The sequence below is a fragment of the Podarcis erhardii genome, assembly GCF_964252035.2.
Source record: "Podarcis erhardii genome assembly, chromosome: 12".
NCBI lineage: Eukaryota > Metazoa > Chordata > Lepidosauria > Squamata > Lacertidae > Podarcis > Podarcis erhardii.
In genome coordinates, this window is record NC_138513.1 from 21,528,675 (window position 1) to 21,550,301 (window position 21,627).

The window sequence follows — 21,627 nt, forward strand, 5'->3', positions numbered from 1 at the left end:
TGTTGATCTGCCGCAGTTGAAACAAAATTTAAAAATTCCTTCCAGTAGCACCTTAGAGACCAACTAAGTTTGTTATTGGTACTAGCTTTCGTGTGCATGCACTGAACGAGCTTTTTTCGTGCATGCACACGAAAGCTCATACCAATAACAAACTTAGTTGGTCTCTAAGGTGCTACTGGAATGAATTTTTTAAAATTTTGTTTCGTAACTGGTATGTTATGGGTTGTTTTGACTTAATATGCTCTTCATCCTCCTTTTCTAAATTCTATTCTGCAATATTTTAAAACCTCCTAAACTAAAAAACAGAAATCCAACCGGCGTGCACGACGACTCTTCCCATTTTTACCTGGACACTCGCGCACAGAGCATTCACACAGGAAGCGAGAGCCGGGCGGGACTCTCCCACTTTGAAACGAACCCTTCTTTGTACCCACCCTATGAATGAGCATCTCGCCCTTCCTCCGGCTCCGCCCGCCCTCCATGGATTGGCCCGCCTACATGCCTGTCGCGCAGCTCAGTCGAATCACAGCCAGCCCTGTTGTTGATTGGCGTGCGGCCGAGCGTGTTTGTGTGCATCCCTTCCCTTCCCCGCCCCGTTTCTGACCGTGTTGTTAACTCCCCGAGTCAGGATGGGCGGGGGAGAAAGTGAGCCCCGCTTCGACGTCTCCGATTCGACGGGGTGCTTGCTTGTCAAGGAGCTGCTCCAATGGGGACTGCCCGTAGTGCCCAGCCCCGCCATTCAGTATTACTACTGAGCCCTGAGGAAGAGAGCGGGTGAGGCAGGCGGGCGGGCGCGCAGCAGTGTGGAAGGAAGAGCAGAAAGGCCGGTCAGTATAAGCATCCGCGACGCCGACGGGGGAGTCGGTCCAGGCGGCCCCTCGCGGGGAAGCGCGGCCTCTGAGGGGAAGCCGGGGGAGGGCGGCGCGGGCCTCTGTCGAGGGAGAAGCGCCTCAACGGGCGGCGCTGGGCCTCCGTCTGCCCCCGTCCTCCTTCCTCAGCACCCCCCGCTTCTCCCCCTTCAGGCCCGGCAGCCGCCTCGTGAGGAGTCCGCTTCGCCGCCGCTTCCTCCGCCTCCTGCCCATGTTCAGCGAACGCAGGTTGGCCGCCGCCCCTCCGTCGCCTGTGCCGCCGCCGCTGCCGCCTTTCCGCCGCCGCCGGGAGCCGCCGCCATGGCTGACTTGGGGCAGGAGGTCGTCCACCTGGTGTGGGGCAAGAAGCCCGGCACGCAGGGCCTCGCCGACACCATCTTCTGCCGGTGGGCACAAGGTACGTCCCGGCCTCCTTCCCTCCCCCCCCCCCCATCGCTCCCCCTGATCCTCCTTCCCTCTTCCCACCTTCATTCACTTTCAGATTTCCCTTTCACCCCCCCTCCCTCCGGATCCTGCACACACGTCTTCTTGCCTTTGGACCCCTGTGCTCTTTCCTTCTCCCCCTTTCCTCGTCAGGCGCTGGTGGGAAGCGTGATGCCGTCGGTAGTGTCTGGCATGACAAGCGCTCCCAGCTGGCGCAGCCTTGAACTGCATCATGGCAGAGAGGTGGGTGGTTTGTGACTTGGGAGAATAAGGGATCTCCACCCTTCTTGCTCTTCTGCCCCCCCCCCCTTTTTTTGCACTGTAAGTAGTGAGATGAGATATATTCTCTCCCCTTGATGCATCTTCCTTTGCTTGTTATTCTCCTGTTTTGAAATGGGCAGGAAGGGACCCAAATATAGTGGTGGCACAGTCATCATGATAGCTGTTAAGATGTGTCATTTGCCTCCCCACCCCCACCCTATCTACGTATGAGCTGGGGATATATTTTGCACCATAAGGTTGGCAAACCCTTTCTCTTTGTCTGTAAAAGTCTTTGGTATATTTACTGTTGTGAAAGGGTGTATTTGCCACCCAGGTAGGCCCGGGTGATATATCACCCAGGACCGGTATGAGGAGCAGACCGTGATGTCTGTTTCACTCAGCGGTATATCGCTGGTGAAACCGCCTCTGCTCCTGAGTCCCTCTTCTAGCAGTGTCTGCTGGAGACAGTCAAGAGTTCCTATATCTCTGACTGAAACTGCCACCCCACTCTGCCCTCATACGATAGAGGGGGAGAAACAAGCTGTATCGGTGAGGCACCAATACAGTTTGTTCCTCCCTCTGCATCTTTAAACTGCTCAACTGAGGAGTGTACAACTGCCCTTGCCTCAGTCGAGCAGTTAAAGGAGCCCCCAACCCGGCACTGGCTTCTGCAAGCGTGGTGGGGGCTCTGTGAAACTGCTCAGCTGAGGGGAGCGCGCTTGCCACTCCCCACAGCGGGCATTCAGAGGAGCCCCAATGCTTCGTACATGAGGCACATGAGTGGTGAGAGCACTGGGGCTGTCTCAGCTGGGGGAGAACCTCCGCTCAGCTGAGCGGCACAAACAATCTGCATTGTCCTAGCCTGCGAGCCTGGGTGAAACTGCCTTAGCTCTCAAGGTGAAAGCTGGGGCAGTTTCACCTGGTGTCTTGTGGGTATAAGCCAATGCATCTTGTTTTTTTCAACATCACGGTATATCGCCAAACTGTGATGTTTGGTTGGCGGTACACCATGATGTTGAAAAGCTGATGTCACCCAGCTCTAAACCCAGTAGGTGACAAGATACATCTCCTGCTCCTTTGCCTGTAGTCAAGGACAAACTAGTAATTTTCTCCCAGTTCTGTGTTGTAAACAGTGCTACTATGTTCAGCACCGTTTTATTGCTATTTGTAATAACTATCCTACATGGTTGGGTAACATTGGTGCTATTCCGTCATGTGTGTAAGTCAAGGGTCCTGGGTTTCCTTAAGATAGTCATTCTAACCATTAGTTGTTCTGATAAATTTCTGCCTTGTTGTATTGCATGTTATGCTTTTGGTCTGGTTTCACAGAGCTGTAAAATTGGTGCTCTTGCCCAAGAATCTGAAATACTTTTTGATTTGTTAGCAAGGCTTTCTTCTAAGTACTGCATGGACTTGGGATGTGATATCCTTTTAGTATAATTTCACATTTATAGTCTAGATTGTTGTGGAATATGTAGAAAAAGGTTTCAACATTTCCTCCTCTCTAAGCTTGACTTTGGCTTACTCTATGCATATAATGATGCACATTGATTGCATTGATAAAAAAACACTGCTATCAACAGCTTGTCCATGAATAATGAATATAAAAACCTTACAAGTTATTCTGTTCTTTCTGTTTTGCTTTGGGGGATTTTTTTTGTAACCTAAAAGTTGATGTACTGTGATCTTGGTAGAAAGAAATTATGGATTGTGTCCATACTACTGATTCCCAAGAGGTTAATAAAAGCTTTGAATTGCTTATTACAGCACTGGCAATAGAAACAATGAAGTGCAAATATTTATCCAATAATAATTACTGTGTTTGGGCATGGCACCGAAAGCTCCCTCTAAAACACAGCATTTAGGAATCATCAATGTAATCTTTTTAGAAAGTTAATATGGTCCTCATTTTAATTTATCCGTATTTTTCATTTGACAATATATTATAATGTCCTTTTAGAAGTGCCATTCTGTAATTGGAAATTGCTAAATTTTGTGGACACCACAAGATGATTCAGCCCTATAGCCTATTTAAAATAGCTGCTGGTGCAACCTAGCCAGTATATGCTTATGTAGCACTGATAAGTTAAATGGAAATGTAAACATGTTAAATGAATTACTTGGGCAGTAACACGTGTAGTTAGTCTTGTCTTTGCAGTATACATCGTCTCCACCATTCCAAATGTTGTACCCAGGTAACTAACTCCTTGGTAGATCTACAGAAAAAGGCACCCCCTAAAGTTATTGTTTCTGGGTTGACAATATCTTAGCCCAGGCTTCCTCACTCTCAGCCCTCCAGATGTTTTTGGCCTACAACTCCCATGACCCCTAGCTAGCAGGACCAGTGGCCAGGGATGATGGGAATTGTAGTCTCAAAACATCTGGAGGTTCGAGGTTGAGGAAGCCTGTCTTAGCCCATTCCATCATTTCCATCAACTTGAATCTCAGATGCATGGCAAACCACTCTAATGAAATAATTTGTTTTTCAATAAAAGGTAACTGAGGGAAGAGAACAAGAACGATTAGTTGGAAGTTTGGCTTCTTGCAGCAGAATGCTGCTGCTAATTGCTCTCCTCAGTTCAGTTCTGGCCACAGTTCATGTTTCATCATCAATAAAATATGCATTTGTGGTTATGACCATGTTCAAAATGTGTTGGTGTTATAGAAATGCTCCTGTTTGCTTCCAGTGGCCTACTTCATACATCACATTAAAAATAGATTGTGGTTCAAAGTGAATGAGCAGTGAGGTGGTATATGCCGCTTATAGGTTCCTAAGGTGGTCCTCCTTCAATCTTCCTGCTGCACCACAAACAAAACAAGCCAAAATTTGGCTTGTCATATTGTTCAAACCTGGGCTTGTGGTTTGTTCTTCTCAAGCCACACCATGAGGGTTAAACCAAGAACAAACCTTCATTTCTGTTCATGGTTGGTTTGAAAGAAACAAGCAATGAGCCTGGGTTCAGATAACAGGCCAGACTCTGGCTTGTTTTGTCTGTGGAGCAATAGGAGCAGGAGCAGGAGAAGAACACCACAGGAACTTTGAGCAGTGTGCAGTAGCCCTACAGCCTGTTTAAACTATGGTTTAATGTGATATGCATTCTAGACCAATGTGATTTGTCCTTTATTTTTCTACAACTGTTCTCCTTTGTGTATTGGCTGCTGAAACAATAATCACACATTATGTTGTCCCCTCTTGGGAACGGCTATTTTCCCTTTATTTCCTGTTTTACATTCAGGTAGGTAGCCATGTTGGTCTGATGCAGTCGAAATAAATTTTAAAAAATAATAATTAATGTCCAGTAGCACCTTAGAGAGCAACTAAGTTTCTTCTGGGTATAAGCTTTTGTGTGCATGCATACTTCTTCAGATACCAGATATCTGAAGAAGTGTGCATGCATACGAAAGCTTTTTAAATTTATTTTCCTGTTTTACATAGAGAGGAATGTTATAAACAGGTATTGCATTGAGTGCATTTCTCTCTGTGTGTGCATGCTCAGTTAACATTTTGGAGCTTATATGTGCTTGTAACTATCTTACTTGTTATTGTTAAGCTATTATCTTAGGTTCTGTAGTTTGGCTGCTGCTGTCAATGCTTTTATATTAAAGTCTGTTTGATTGAGGGACCTGGCAGCTGGATATGTTGATAAGAAAGGGAAGGGCAAGTAGTATGTTCTGGCAGTTGTCTGTTTTAAGGAGCTAATCAATGAATTTGTTTTCATGAGCAGATTAGGGTTATGTTAGGGCTCCATGTTGCCTTCAGAAAAATACTGGCAACAATGGACAGGAAATCTCATGGATGAACAATCCTAAATCTCTGAAATGTGTTGACCAAAAAAAAAGGGATGAATCATAAAGTTGTCTTGGCCTTCTCTTTTCTTCTTTTTTAAAAAAGGTTCACTTTGATTGGCAGTATTTCAGGCTATTAAATTAGTAATTACTAACTGTACTGAAATAATTTGGTCAGAAGTGCAAGCTTGTTTGGTTATAATTTAAACTATTTGTACCTATAATTGAAGGATCAATAAGAAAGAAACGTAAGTTGAAGAAATCCCAGCTAAGTAATTAATTTGAAGAAGAATTTTGTTTTTGCAAAGGTTGGATAAAAAACATTTCGATCACTACCCTGGTCCTTTTGTGTACATAATAAATCACATTCTCGTGTACTCACTCATGTAGACAGTGTGTGAACTTGAGTGACTGGGGGTATAGTCAGCTGCAATTTCTGTGTTTGCACAGGATGGAAAAATTGTTTTGTGATATATGAGAAAGTTGTGTGATCTGCTAGAAGATTTCTGGTAAGACAGGATAAACACCTCTGTCACAAATCCAGTATATGCTGCAGTGTCTGTTAATAGATGACTGTTGCCATCTGTTCTGTTGACTTGGTTAATATATTTTATTCTTCACTTCTTTCTCCCCTAAGTTGGATTTTTCTGGTTTTGGTTCTATTGCAGCTTTTTCCCACCCCCTTTCACCCCAGCAACTTGCTTGGACTGGAATAGAAGCTTTCAAGCTTTACAGTGCCTTTGTGTTAATATACGCTTCAGTTATTGTCAAGTCAGAAAACCTGGCCTTGTTTTGCTGTCCTATCATATAACAATTTTAGACCTGCTGCTGAGCTCAATGCAAGTTTGTTCTAACATCGTATTGTGACTATAATCTTCAGTACTCACATTCAAAATATTCCCCATAAATACGCTTTTTTAAAAGTTCATAGTCCTTGAAATTACATGCAAGTCTTGCTTTTTATGTTGACCTGCTTCAGAGATGGACTGTACTTGTTTATCATTTCCTACAGTAACCTTGTAAATGTTTGTGTCTTGTAAAAATACCCCCTTCACCCATTATATTGAAATGGCAGATGAAACTTGTATCCATTGTTTTTGGTTTGTTTCATGGTTTCATTCTGCTACTGGAAAAGCTAAGCAAAAGCGACATATTTGTACACTCTGTTCACTCCAATACCTCGTTTGTGTCAAAGCAATACACTGCTCTAGATTGAATGTGACCTAGAAAGTGCATGGAGTTCAATACAAAATTGAGCAAAACTGCAGAGCACAGTTTTTGTGTGTGGCTGGAATGTACCATTGGGGAGTTAGGATATCTGTGTTCAGATGGAATTTATTATTTGTTGAACCCAGTTGAAGGTAGTCATTTGATGAGACCATAACTGTGTCCTCTCACCCGCCCACCAGTATATGGACATTACCATGTAGGTTTCCACTCCCCCGTCCCCAGTCATTTATTTATACTTTGTCCCCAGGACTTTTTCTTAAAACATTAAGAAAAAGATTTCTTTTACAATGTTGGAACCTGCCTAGGTTCTGGTTTAAGAAGAAATGTAGTGATATATATGAATATATGTATGTGTGTGTGTGTGTATGTAGATAGATAGATAGATAGATAGATAGATAGATAGATAGATACATACATACATACATACATACATACATACAATAAAGATATGCCTGTCACTGCAGCACTTGTATTGGAATGAGGATTTGATGGCCTTTGCCAAGCCAGACTGAATAACATTTGCACATTTCTAACAGAAGGTAGGATAAGTAAGGATATAAACACTAGGAAATGATAATTACCTACCATTAAAAGAACTGAGCAGGGTTGTTTGAGTTTTGTTAGGGAGAGACAGAATATTGAAAGTAGAACTCAGTAGTTTGACTCTGACAAGGAGTAAGTATGAAAGACTATTCTATTAATGGACATTTTTCTTTGGAAACAACTAACCCATTATTTTGGTTCCTCCTATTAGGGTTTGTATTTAGTGAATCAGAATCAACTGCATTAGAACAATTTGAAGGAGGCCCTTGCGCTGTGATTGCACCCATTCAGGTAATACTATAGAAGCTTGTGGAAACTATGTAAATTTGAAACATACCTATTTTCACCTTCTGTCCTTTGGCTTATGTGAACACCTAAAGTAAACACTGTGACAAATATATATTGGTTGGGTTTACTTTAGGTGATTATTCTCTGTTGAAGTAGTACAGATTGAACACTACCAGTGCTGCTGTTTTGAGCCACTGTTGTCTGCAGCATTAATATAATACATAAAATCAATATGCCTGCTTAAATAAGTTGCAGATATAGATCTGAGAACTAACCTGTTCCGTGAGTTCCTGCAGCACTTAACTCTTGATAAAGTTCATTTTATGTTTTAGGTAGGGGCAGATATCTAGTCCTCTAAATTGGCCATCAAAGGCTTCAAACATTTGTAAGATTCGGAGAGAATGATATAATTGCATGAGAAAATTTATCATGCTGTTATAGTTAAGCAATTTCTAATCCCGTAGCTATGTAAATAATTTAGTGATAGTGAGCAAAAAAGTAAATTGTACCTTTGCATAGGGAAAAAGGCCTTCTGTAACTAGGAATGTATTTTATTTTTTTTAAATGAAGTTAAACTGATATTGAAAATGGAATACTTTGCACCACTGAAGAACAAATCATACATATCTGATATGTCAATGTTATCTTTAATATAAGGCATTCCTTCTGAAGAAGCTTTTTACTTGTGAGAAATCTACCTGGAGACAATGTCAAGGTAACCATAAACCTACCTCCACAAGAGTGTTTTGATATAGTACTTGCCAGCAAATTACACAGTGCTAAGCTAAATTATAGTTCACTATTATTCATGAGCTATTAGCAGTATGCTTCTGCAGTAATTTGATGTTACAATTAGTGTACAAATGCATTATTTGCTGATGATTTTGAAATAGAGGATATAGAATTCAGCATTACAAAATTTACCGTATTTTTCGCCCTATAGGATGCACTTTTTCCCCTCCAAAAATGAAGGGGAAATGTGTGTGCGTCCTATGGGGCGAATGCAGGCTTTCGCTGAAGCCTGGAGAGCGAAAGGCATCGGTGCGCACCGACCCCTCTTGCTCTCCAGGCTTCAGGAAGCTATCCGCAAGCCTCGCGTGCCCGGCGGGAGGTCCCGCCAGGCGCGCAAGGCTTGGGGCGGCAGCCTGTTCTGGGGGCTGGGGTTGGGGGAATCTCAGGCTTTTCCTTTATTTCCCCCCAAAAAACTAGGTGCGTCCTATGGGGCGAAAAATACGGTAAGTGGGGCTCAAGAAAGTCAAAATCCTGCAAATGGAATTGTCATGTAAATTAGGCAAGTGGCAGAAAAGTCACTGTATATTCTTTATTCTTACTACACAGTTTGTCTTACTGTTTCTGCTGAACTTGTTTCTCTTATCTTAAGACTGGAGAAGGTGGACTTATCCTCATTGATCATTGTATTCATTTGGGATAAGTGGAGGCACTTGGAACTCTGATGAATAAAGAACCTTTGCCCATTACCCTTGATTTTCTAAGGCTTAGTAGAAGTTAATTGTGTGTATGTGTAGTTTTCCCCCTAGAAAAAACTGGAATCTGCCAAAGAAAAACTGGTTCTTAAGGTTGAACTCATTTGTATTGTGATCATAACATGAATTGTAAACAGATCTTTTCTGCTCCGCATCATGCCTCCCTTGTTCCATTTTCGTACTCTTATCCTCCTGTCCCTGCTGAATTAAATAGAAAAATTGGACTGGTAGATTAGGTGTCTAGGTAGCCTCAAGATATAGATTTGACCTGGAAACCACCAGTTGCTAATCCTTCTCCTAGCCTGCCTTAAAGCTGCCAGAGTTTAAGGAAAACCCTGAGTAGTATGAACATTGCCAGATGTTTTGCATGCAAGTTCAATGTCAAAATTTGTGTTTGTTCTGACTTTGAATATTTCAGAGGAAGAGCAGAAGAATCTCCTCTGTCATACCTTAAGTGATATTTTGGAACTGGCTTCCTCTGATAATTCAGAATCATACTGTTTGGTAACATGGCGAAGAGGAAGGACTGCTGAAGAAACTGCTAGTATTTCTGAGAGTTCTGCTGAGTCAAGCCACCAAGAGGACCAGCCTTGTAAGATATGCCTTGTGTAATATGATTCTGAACACTGCTTTGGTTTTGTTAACAAGCTTTATTTTGTTTTTAAGAATGCTTTTTATTGTATACCAGACTTCTTATCCTGGCACTAGTTGTTCTTCAGTTTCAAAAATTAAGCTCAATACAGACTCATTTAAGTCCCATTGATCTAAGGCAGGGCAGGCTAACCTGTGCAGCATCCCCTCTCCTGAAGTCACTGAACTTGATTCCCATCATTCCTGATGATTGGCCATTTTGGTTCAAATTGATGGGAGTTGTAGTTCAACAACATCTGAGGAGTCACAGGTTAGCCACCCCTGATCTAAGGACATTGACAAACACTCAAGCCTAGTGTTGCATCCCATTTTATGGTGCTGGGCAACCCTTAGCTATTGAATATTAGGTTTATAATATTTGGATTATATAAACACATTTTGACTTAATAAAATGGTGCCCCTAATGAATTAGGCAGCAGACTGTATAGCAATATTTTTCTGATACAATAATTTAGAAATGCTGTAGGTGTGAGGCATAATATTGAAGAGGCATTCCTCTATCTGCTTCATGTGACATGTGCATAATTTAAGAATTTCAGAAGTATTCATATGCAAATTTTCATCAGTTTAATATTTATTAAACATAAGATTGATCGACTGATCAAATGTCAGTTCTATTAAATATATACTTAATTGAAGAGGACCAGTGTGAGTGATTTGGAAATGACTTTTCACTGTTAAATTTATCTTACTACCCTTGTGTGTTCCATAGTTACTTTGGGTTATTTTATTATAATAATAATAATAATAATAATAATAATAATAATAATAATAATAATTTTTTATTTATACCCCGCCCTCCCCAGCCAAGACCGGGCTCAGAGCGGCTGAGCTAAATTTTTACACATTTGTTTAGTTTCCACCTGCAGTCAATTTAATATGATATCATTAGGTCATTCACAATGGGCAGTCACTAGAGGAGAGTTGCTATGAAGACTCTTGCATGAGATTAGTGTTCTGATATTCTTGTCAGAACATTTTCTCTAAGTAAATTTATTCATACATGGGTCATAAAAATAAAAGGCGAAATTGAACCTTCCCCCTCACATAAATACACTTTATCATCATGTTATTGCAGTTCAAATTATTCTTATTTAAAAAGCTACTTTTAAAAAGAGAATGCTGGAAAACCACTATAATTCTATGACATTCTGAAAAGTGCTATTATGGGTACCTTTTAGTAAAAGAGAACACCACATTCCTATCACTGGTATCGACTTCTGCATAATTGTGTGACATTTACCAGCTTAGTTTCAGCAACTCGTGATATGTACTTTTCTATTCTTTCCTGATTTAATTGCAACAGAATGGGCACATATTTAATAAATATTGGTAACACAAGTATTCAGTATCCATTATCCATTATCAGGTTCTAAGTACATGCGAAGAGTCTGGCTTTTAAAACCAACAAGCAAATCCACACTTATTCAATACAGGGAACTTTTGGTGACATCTCACATTGTACAGGTGGGCATCTGCTCACATAGTGGGACTTGCTCTTGCTCCTTACAGTAGGGCTGGGTGATACATCAACATATCGTCCAAAACCAGCTTGATCATTGTTTCATAATATTTGAGCTGGCAGTGTATCGTGAATCAAAATCTCTGTAAGGGCTAGGCAATAACTGGTTTTCAACATTACAATAACTCACCAGTTAAACACTGCAATGTTATCACCAGCTAAACCTCACAATATCATCAGCTAAATACTGCAGTGCCATCACTAGTTAAACACTGGAATCATCCACAATGTCTGAAATAAGGGTAGAACTATACAGAGGCAAACAGGACAATGTCCAAGCAACTGCTACTACTAAAGAGGTCTAAAACGGATAAATGACAATATTATCAATCATCATACACTCAGTTTCATCAGCAGACAAGTCAAAACGCATCGCAACAGGGACTTTTGCTACTGCTGCCACCTCCCATCCTTGCTGGCCGCCACCACTATTGCCACTGCCTCCCATCGCTGCTGCAAGTCCTCACAGTCTGCTGCCGCTACTGCAGTCACTCACTCTCACTGCTGCAAGGCCTCACAGGCCACCACAGTTTGTGCCACCACCACCACCTTGCAGGCTGCCGCTGCTACAGCTGCCCCCTCCCTTTGCCACCACAAGGCCTCGCAAGTTGCCACTGATTGTGGTGCCACCACAAGGCCTTGCAGGTTGTCACCACTACTGCCAACATGTACCATGGTCATGGCAAGCTGTTTCTGCCACTGCTGCTTCTGCCACTTAGTAGGCTGTCTGGCAGTCCCAAATTATTTCTATTCACTATGATTCATCACCGTACTTTGGATTGTACTGAATACCACCATTTGGTAGCTAAGCCCAAAACCAAAAGTCTCATTTGGATGCATTTTGGCTTGCCTGCTGCTGAAAGTGACCATGAAGTGATTGATAATATCATTTATCAGTTTTAGACCCTTAAGTAGTAGCAGTTGGCAGAATTGTCCTGTCCATTGTCCTATGTACTTCCTTCTTTTTTCAGATATGTAATGCTACACCATAGCTTAGCATTATATGAATGAGTTTGGCCTCCCACTCTGCTCACATGCTGCTTTTCCACTCTAGCAAAGCTGACAAGAAGAACTTAGGAAGCTTTCTCTTTCAGTTTTGATAAGCCACAGCTTACTATGTCAGAAAACCAGCAGACACTACTCAGTCTTGACTTTGGGTAGTGGAAACCCACTTCAAATCTTAGGAAAGTTCCAGTGTCTCACCAGTAGGTGTGATGGGAAATCCCCATCTGCTCTGGAGGGTCTCCCAACCCTCTGGAGTTATTTTTTTTTTGGGGGGGGGACCACAGGGACTGCAAGGGGCAGGATAGGACAGAAAAGACATATTGGAATAAGGATACAAGTAATACCCAGTACTGGATAACTAGCATTTATGCAATAGGCTTACAAAACTGGAGCAATAAGAAAACATAATGCCCTATTGTGATTGTAGCTCCCTTCAGAAAGGCAGGGATGAGGAGGCTTTGGGTGGCCAGGTTCAAGTTGTGAAGCCTTGTATACATAGACAGACATTCAACACCCACTCTTATACACACACACACACACTGTAAAGGTATGAATAGTATTTTTAAGATGATTGTCATTTTTAAGATTTAGCCTGGTATTCTTTCTCACACTGCTGTCTCTGTCAAACAGTGAATTAAATTTGAGGGAGGGATTTGACTTGAGTTCCTGGTTGCACAAAGTGACTGTAAAATGCAGTGTAGAAATTGGCCTTGAGTTCATAAAATGGGATGTAATATTGAAACTTGCTATACAGAATACCTTCTGCTAGTTTGTAAGGAAAATAAACACCTGTAACTTTCTGCTTCCTCTCTTTCCTCTCTACACTAACACCAGATCACCTGCCTGCATTTTGCCCGTCAGGCATGTTTTTTGTATTTGACTTTTACTCAAATTTCATTTTCCTCAATGCATACCAATTTTGAAGCTGCAACTTATTGTAGGAAGAAAGGCATGTATATTTAGGAATATATGCAAAGTACCACAAAAAGTGTTCCTCACAAGGCCTTTTCAGCTCCCCCTTCTGGTGGCAGCCTCCCAAAGGGCCCAAGGGGTGCTGCTGGAAGGGAAAACTGGCAGTTTTTACCTTCCCATTCACATGCTTCTCTGCATACATACTGGAGTCTTCTGTGGCTGAAAAACTATGACCCAGGGCAATATCTTTATATAAATTTTTAGGACTTGTGGTTTCTTCCTCATCCCCCAACGAACAGATATGGGGGGAAAACTGTTAGCTGAAAAGTCTGCGACTTTCCCTTGTTTGTCTACACACTTCTGATGAAACTAAACTAAAACAGATTCTTTTTCTAGTAACCATAGAGCCCTAATACATTTTATGAGTGTGTTGTTTGCTGCAAAAAAACAACCCCTTGGAACTTTAGTAAATCATGTTTTTTGTACAGATACTTTATATTAAAGCTTCCCATTTCCCATTTTATACTTCCTTAAATAGTGAATCAGGCAACCTAATTCAAACCTTCCTGTTTTATACAGGACTGTTTCTCTCAACAGTACTTGTGTTCCTCTAATCATAGTCCATCTCTTGACATACTGTTCTTACCATTCCATTCAGTTCAGCAGGGTCAGTGAAATTGGCAACAGTAACTGGTCCACAGATTGCCAATGCAAAGTCTACTTGTTTCATCTGCTTTATGTTGTGCACAACTATGATTTGTTTGCCATTCATTGACTGTAATAGTGCTAATTCACAGGTTCAGAAATACCTTTATATCATAAGTCCCTCAGGTTGTGGTGTTCATAATTTAATTGGTTTTATTGGATGTGATTGGTGCAATAATTAATTGGTGCAGTAATTAATTTTAGAACACTTTTCACTGAGGCAGGGGTTCCCAAACAGTGATCTGCAGACCACTGGTGGTCCCTGAGCTTCATTCAGGTGGTCCAAAGCATGTCTGTAAAAGTACACTTAAAATCAGATCATTAAGCACAGCACATTATAAATTGCAACAGCAGGCAGAAAAATAATTAAATGGTCTGCCAAGATTCTCTTCAACATTCAAGTGTTCCATGAGGAAGGGAAAGTTTGGGAACCACAGCAGTAAGGCTGCTAGTCTGATTTTGAGGGCTTGTCATTCTTGTCATGTAATAAGAATTGCAGAAGCTGCCGCTGTCACCTTTTCCTTAAGACCCCATATTAACAGTGATACAGATAACATTAGTTTCTGCACTAGTTTTCCTAGATGTTGAGTTTTATTTTAATATTATTTATTATTTTACTTTAAACAGGTACATATAAATATAGACAACCAAAATTACAAAGGAAATTTCCTAATAGTAATGAGAAAAAACTACAAAAAAACTACAAAAAATATCGAAGTACATAACAACTATGGGGGAGATAAAAGAAAAGAAAAAAGAAAAATAGGAAAAAAAGAAAAAGAAAAAGAAAGATGAGCCAAAGCAGGAAGGCTCATCTATTATACACTTCCGTCAAGCTCACAACAGATCATTATTCTTATCAATTAACTCTATCTGCATTCCAAAGGAATCCCTCATCTTGGTATCAGGGAGCATTTCTCTATGCGGTATCATTTTAAACATAGCCAGATCTTTCTTACTGAGCCCTTATCCCCTAAATAATAATAATAATAATAATAATAATAATAATAATAATAATTTATTATTTGTACCCCGCCCATCTGGCTGGGTTTCCCCAGCCACTCTGGGCGGCTTCCAACAGAGATAAAAAATACACTAAAATGTCACATATTAAAAACTTCCCTGAACAGGGCTGCCTTCAGATGTCTTCTGAATGTCAGGTAGTTGTCCATCGCCTTGACATCCGATGGGAGGGCATTCCACAGGGCGGGCGCCACCACCGAGAAGGCCCTCTGCCTGGTTCCCTGCAACTTGGCCTCTCGCAGTGAGGGAACCGCCAGAAGGCCCTCGGAGCTGGACCTCAGTGTCCGGGCAGAACGATGGGGGAGGAGACGCTCCTTCAGATATACTGGACCGAGGCCATTTAGGGCTTTAAAGGTCAGCACCAACACTTTGAATTGTGCTCGGAAATGTACTGGGAGCCAATGTAGGTCTTTCAAGACCGGTGTTATATGGTCTCGGCGGCCGCTCCCAGTCACCAGTCTAGCTGCCGCATTCTGTATTAGTTGTAGTTTCCGGGTCACCTTCAAAGGTAGCCCCACGTAGAGCGCATTGCAGTAGTCCAAGCGGGAGATAACCAGAGCATGTACCACTCTGGCGAGACAGTCCGCAGGCAGATAGGGTCTCAGCCTACGTACCAGATGGAGCTGGTAAACAGCTGCCCTGGATACAGATTTGACCTGTGCCTCCATGGACAGCTGTGAGTCCAAAATGACTACCAGGCTGCACACCTGGTCCTTCAGGGGCACAGTTACCCCATTCAGGACCAGGGAATCCTCCACACCTGCCCGCCTCCTGTCCCCCCAAAACAGTACTTCTGTCTTGTCAGGATTCAACCTCAATCTGTTAGCCGCCATCCATCCTCCAACCGCTTCCAGACACTCACACAGGACCTTTACCGCCTTCACTGGTTCTGATTTAAAAGAGAGGTAGAGCTGGGTATCATCTGCATACTGATGAACACCCAGCCCAAACCTCCTGATGATCCCTCCCAGCGGCTGCATGTAGATGTTGAAAAGCATGGGGGAGAGGACAGAACCCTGAGGCACCCCACAAGTGAGCGGCCAGGGGTCTGAACACTCATACCCCACCACCACTTTCTGAACACGGCCCAGGAGGAAGGAGCGGAACCACTGTATGACAGTGCCCCCAGCTCCCAGCCCCTCAAGACGGTCCAGAAGGATGTCATGGTCGATGGTATCAAACGCCGCTGAGAGATCCAGCAGAACTAGGAAACAGCTCTCACCTTTGTCCCTAGCCCGCCGGAGATCATCAACCAGTGCGACCAAGGCAGTTTCAGTCCCATGATGAGGCCTGAATCCCGACTGGAAGGGATCCAAATGGTCCGCTTCTTCCAGGCGTGCCTGGAGTTGTTCAGCAACCACTCGCTCAATCACCTTGCCCAAGAATGGGAGGTTTGAGACTGGGCGATAATTGGCCATCGTGGCCGCATCTAAAGATGGTTTTTTAAGAAGCGGTTTAATAACCGCCTCTTTCAGCGGGTCTGGGAAGGCTCCCTCACGGAGGGAAGCATTCACCACCCCACGAAGCCCATCGCCCAGTCCTTCCCGGCTAGCTTTTATAAGCCAGGATGGGCAAGGATCCAGGAGACAGGTGGTTGGCTTCACTCGTCCAAGCAGCCTGTCCACATCCTCGGAGGTAACAGATTGAAATTGATCCCACACAACTTGACCAGACAGGACTCTAGCACTCTCCCGCCCCGGCCCTGCTCCCACGGTGGAGTCTACTTCTTCCCGAATCTGAGCGATTTTATCTGCAAAAAAATTTGCAAAATCATTGCAGGAGAACATGTGGCCCGTACTGGGCCCCGATGTTACAGGTGGTTCCGCTAAATTGCGAACCACCTGAAAGAGTCTCCTGCTGCTGTTTTCTGCAGATGCAATAGAGGCGGTGAAGAAAGTCTTCTTCGCCGTCGCTATCGCCACTTGGTAGGCTCGACGTTGAGCTCTAACCCGTGTCCGGTCAGATTCAGAATGAGTTATCTGCCACCGGCGCTGTAGCCGTCTCAAATAATTAATTAAACATTCCCATTCTTCTTTCACCAATTTTTTAGGTTTATCTCTTATTGCATGTGTCAGCTTTGCGAGCTCCAAGTACTCACACAATTTGACTACCCATTCCTCTTTAGTGGGTGTATTTTTATCTTTCTATAAATAGCCTAGTTTTGTTGTTGTTGAGTTTTATATTACAGTCATACCTCATGTTACAGCCGCTTCAGGTTACGTGTTTTTGGGTCGCGGACTGCGGGAAACCCGGAAGTACCGGATCAGTTTACTTCCGGGTTTTGCCCCTTGCGCGTGTGCAAAAGCGCTAAATCACGCTTCACGCATGTGCAGAAGTGCCAAATCGCACCTGCGCAGACACGGCACTTCAGGATGCAAAAGCTGCGGGTTGTGGACGTGCCTCTGTCATGGATTACGTCCGCAACCTGAGGTTCCACTGTATATTATATTCTGTCTCACGTCACTCAAAGCAACATATATGTGGTTCCCATGCAGGTATGATGTTATGCTGAGCCCATTTCACTAATACTTGGTAACACATTAGTTAACTGGCAAGGCATCCATTGGGTAAAGGAAAAACCCACTTCTAATTTAATTACAGAGGATGAGGGAAAGGTGGTATAAAGTCTGAACCTAGGAAGGCACTAAATGCTGTATTTTTTCCTACTGTTGGGTTACTTAACACATACTTGAGTAGAATAATAGAGGATAGTTATCTTTAAAAAGAGCATTGCTTAAAATACATTTTTCTAATTAGTTGTTCTGAAGCAAAATGTGTTGAGAGAAATGGAATGAAATACAGCTGTCTTAACACGGTTCTGCTCTGAAGTTATCTGTATAACTACTCGCTTGCTCTTGTGGAAAATTTACTCAAATAGCAGAATTGTGTGTTCATTTTGCTTGCAGTTGGTGACCTCCCTGCCGTGGTTGTCATAATTTATGCAAAACTTGAAAGTTTTCAAGGCTATTGAACTAATGGTTTGCTAGTCTAGACTCAATATAGCTAAATTGTTTGTACCTGTATTGTGGAGACCTAACTGGGTTACATTAAATTGGCTTGTGCCATGTAACTATACAAGTGGAAATTGGTCCAAAAGAGGGTGGGGGTTGGGGTTAAATTATGAAAGACTTGGAAGTATTCTAGCTTGCTGTGTGTTTCTTGTGTCACTTTTTGCCATGTGTAGTGCTGAAAAGTGTCTCTTGTGTATAGCTGCCTTGGCTGTCGAAGAGCTTGGCTTTGAGCGATTTCATTCATTAATTCAGTAAGTAACATGTTGGAACACTTAAAATACACTATCTTGTAATTCCCCAGTAAACAAAACTTCTTTCAGGTGTAAGCCTCATACTTAATGCAGTTAAACATCAAGGTTTAAAAGATAATTAGGCTCAAGAAAGCTATTGCTTTAAGATCAAAACAACTGTGACTATCCAAATCTGTAATTTTAACTTGATTTTGTTGCTGCTTTAATTCAGGTGTTTATTTTATTTCAGCATTAGCTTAGAAGAGTCATGGTTGAACATTTCAAGTGGCCTGTATACAAAATTGTCCTGTGAGCCACATGTATTTAGAAAAAACTGCATGGTTTTAAGCAATCCAGTTTCTTACTCAATCACCACAATTCAGCAGTATCTATCTTAACGTGAACTCAGGTTACACTTCCCAGATGCTCAAAAGCTAAGTTGGGAATGAAAGATGTACAGACCCATAATCCCACTAATCAGTGATTCACACTTGAGGACATGTCAATGGGCCTGTGCTGTGAGAGGTATCTAAGTGAATTCTCTCTGCACAATTTGACTCCAGGGAGGAGTGAAGAAAGGGCACCTGAACTTACACCACCAGTTGAATGTATGGGGTTTGTGATGGAAGGGAACATTGTGTAAGCACAGCATTAGGCATGCAGTCTTCTGTACTTACAGCTTTCTGAACTCAGTTCAATATGGGGCTATTAGCTTAATTAGGCGTTTGCCATTTGAGAATATTTGTTTATAAGGGCAAATGCTACTATCTGCCCATTGTGTATTTACCAACAAGAACAAAATTTTAAGTAGTCATTAAAGTTGTGATGACCTAAATCTAACACCTGCCAATTTTCACTGTCGTATGAGAACTTTTCAGGTGAAAAATCAAAACCAGGCTTCTAAAATTGTGACGCGTGCTGCCATATTGACACTACTTGTACTGTGTACATGCTATAACCATTATTTTTTCTCCATTAAGACAGTTGCTGCTAATTGTGTTGCAAATGTATTGGTCACAGATACTATTGCATGCCTTAAGCATTCAGTTGCACCTTACGTTATCTTGCATTTTGTTGCTAGTCGGCTAACAAATACAAAATTGAACTCTGTCAAAGCTCAGTACCATGTCTAATGGACTTTTCTTTTCAATCTTCAGCAAGCAGTCATTCACAAGCTTTCCTGATTTCAAAGAAGCAGTTTGGAATCAGTATTCAGTCTGGACAAACAAATTTGGAGTGTTGCTTTTTCTGTATTCTGTGATACTGACAAAGGTTTGTTTCTATTTTTAAAAATGTTTGTTTTCTTAAACTAACAGAAAAAGAAGAAGGAAGGAAGGGGATTAAAGGGGTTTGTTTCCTCCATCCCATCACCTTCAGTACCATGTGTGTGCCTGCATGAGGCAGGCATATATATTAACTTCCTGTTGTTTGGCCTGATCTTCCCATTTTGGTTTCATAATCTACAATTAGATGTTTTAATACTGTAAACTGTTAATTTTACACTGTAGGAGAACCTTGAGCTTTGTATAGGCACTTGTTAATCATGGATGGGGTGGGTGGGGGGCGTCCCCAAGCCAGCTGCTTTTTAGATCTTAGATCAGTGCATAGGTTTGAAGGGCATTTTTAAGCTTATTTGACTGAATGTACTGTGAAACCTCCCTGCAAGTAGGAACCCTGGCTTAACAGGTTTTTGAGTTGTGGGAGCTGCTTCTAAGCAATTAAATCAAGAACGTGTGAACAAAAACAAACAGAAAAATAAAGAACTTATCGTCGCAACGCTGACACAAAAACTTTGCACATACACTAAGCAAAAGAATGAAGAATCACTACGCCTACCCCACTCTCCCAACCTCACAGTGTGTGTGACAGCAGTGTCTCACTTAAAAAAAAATTAGGCATAGTGAATGCAAAGGGGGGACATGTGATTAATGGCAGCAGCAAGCAGGAGATTGGCAGCGGCGATTGGGCGGGTGTTTGGTGGCTGCGGCAAGGCCTGCTGGCGATTGGTTGTGGCTGTGGCAATTGGGCAAGTGATTGGCAGCTGAGGTGAGGCGGGCAGGCGATTGGCAGCTGCAGCAAGTGGGCAGACAATTGGCGGCTGCGGCGAGGTGTGCGATCGGCAGTGGCTGTGGCAAGCGATTGGCAGTGGCGGGCAGGCGGGTGAGCGATTGGCGGAAGTGACTTTCCCCATCCCCCCAAAAAGCTAAACAACTTAATTTCTTAATTTTGAGTTAAAAAAAATAGGGGTCATCTTATACATGGGGACGTTTTATACTGTACCCGGAAAAATATGGTGTGTGTGTTTTTTAACTCATTCAGACTTTTGGGGTCATTTTACAAAGATCTAAACAGCAGCTGGCTTCTCTTAGGATCACTGGGGCCAAGACTTGCATGTGCCCCTCTGTCCTATGCCCAGTTTGATCCTTTTCTTGTTCAGTGACAGCCTGAATGGCAATTCATTTATCTTGCTGGAACAAGTTAGTCAAAATGAAGGGCAAACTAACCATATGTATCAGTTTTTCCTGATACTAATATTTAGGTTTGTTGACAAAATGTTAAGGGTTGGTTATTTGTTAAAAGAAAAAAAAATATTTCTTAGCAGGAAGATGTGGCCACTATGCCAGTAAATATACCAGAAAGCGTTCCTGTTTTCTAGGGCATTGAAAACATAAAAAATGAAATTGAAGATTCAACTGAGCCATTAATAGATCCAGTGTATGGTCATGGAAGGTAAGCTCTGGTTAGTCCTATACTTTCCTTAAGGAAAGTACTGCCTGTTTTCTGAACAAATCATACTTTAGAAACACCGTTTCAGCCATTATTAATTACAAAGGAAGTGATGGTGAATATGTAGGACAGTGGTTTTTTATCATTTCATCTGGAAGCATCTCATATTGTTAGCACCCATTGTGTTAGAGGTATGATTTTATACCAGATGAACTGAAATTGAACCTAGACCTTCTGAAGAAAGTTAAGTGCATGTTGTAGCTTGCTTTATCTCCCTATGTGCTTTTCAAGAAAAAAGTTGTAGTGCCATCAAAATAAATTTGTTTAGAAAAATGTTAATGCAAATTGCAAATCTAAAAGCTTGTTTTCTTCATATTAAGCCAAAGCTTAATTAACCTGCTGTTGACGGGGCATGCAGTATCTAACGTCTGGGATGGAGACAGGGAATGCTCAGGAATGAGTAAGTTTGTACTTGATATGACTTTGTTGTGATGCAGCATCAAGAGATATACTAAATGTTTTGCATTTGAATTGTATATAGTTCTTACAAACTAAAGCTATGGATTTATACGAATGCTTGTGTTTCTTTTTGTCTATTTATGTATATTGACATATTAGTCCACTTTAAAATACTACTTGACTGCAAAATTCTAGTCAGCATTAGCCCATGTTAGCTAATTACCAGTACTGTATACAGTGGTACCTCAGGTTAAGAACTTAATTCGTTCTGGAGGACTGTTCTTAACCTGAAACTGTTCTTAACCTGAGGTACCACTTTAGCTAATGGGGCCTCCTGCCGCCGCCCCGCCGCCGCCACCACGCAATGTCTGCTCTCATCTTGAAGCAAAGTTCTTAACCCGAGGTAGTATTTCTGGGTTAGTGGCGTCTGTAACCTGAAGCGTCTGTACAGCACAAGCAAACTTGTACTCTTTAGTTTACCACAAGATGGCAGTAGGT

General features: G+C 42.1%; 1 protein-coding gene across 2 annotated transcripts in view; it reads left to right on the plus strand.

Moving 5' to 3' along the window:
* The first annotated feature begins 630 nt into the window (after positions 1–630).
* MINDY3 (MINDY lysine 48 deubiquitinase 3) overlaps positions 631–21,627 on the plus strand; it is a 42,581-nt gene continuing 21,584 nt past the window's right edge. Inside the window, exons 1-9 of one of the 2 annotated variants that reach the window (XM_081882280.1) lie at positions 631–827; positions 1,023–1,266; positions 7,324–7,403; positions 8,058–8,115; positions 9,303–9,476; positions 17,913–17,964; positions 19,101–19,215; positions 20,600–20,673; positions 21,051–21,130. In XM_081882280.1, the coding sequence (XP_081738406.1) occupies positions 1,170–1,266; positions 7,324–7,403; positions 8,058–8,115; positions 9,303–9,476; positions 17,913–17,964; positions 19,101–19,215; positions 20,600–20,673; positions 21,051–21,130 (730 nt within the window). In that variant the 5' untranslated portion in view covers positions 631–827; positions 1,023–1,169. Of the gene's footprint in view, positions 828–896; positions 1,267–7,323; positions 7,404–8,057; positions 8,116–9,302; positions 9,477–17,912; positions 17,965–19,100; positions 19,216–20,599; positions 20,674–21,050; positions 21,131–21,627 lie in introns of those variants that run through there. The other variant, XM_081882281.1, reaches the window with a different exon arrangement.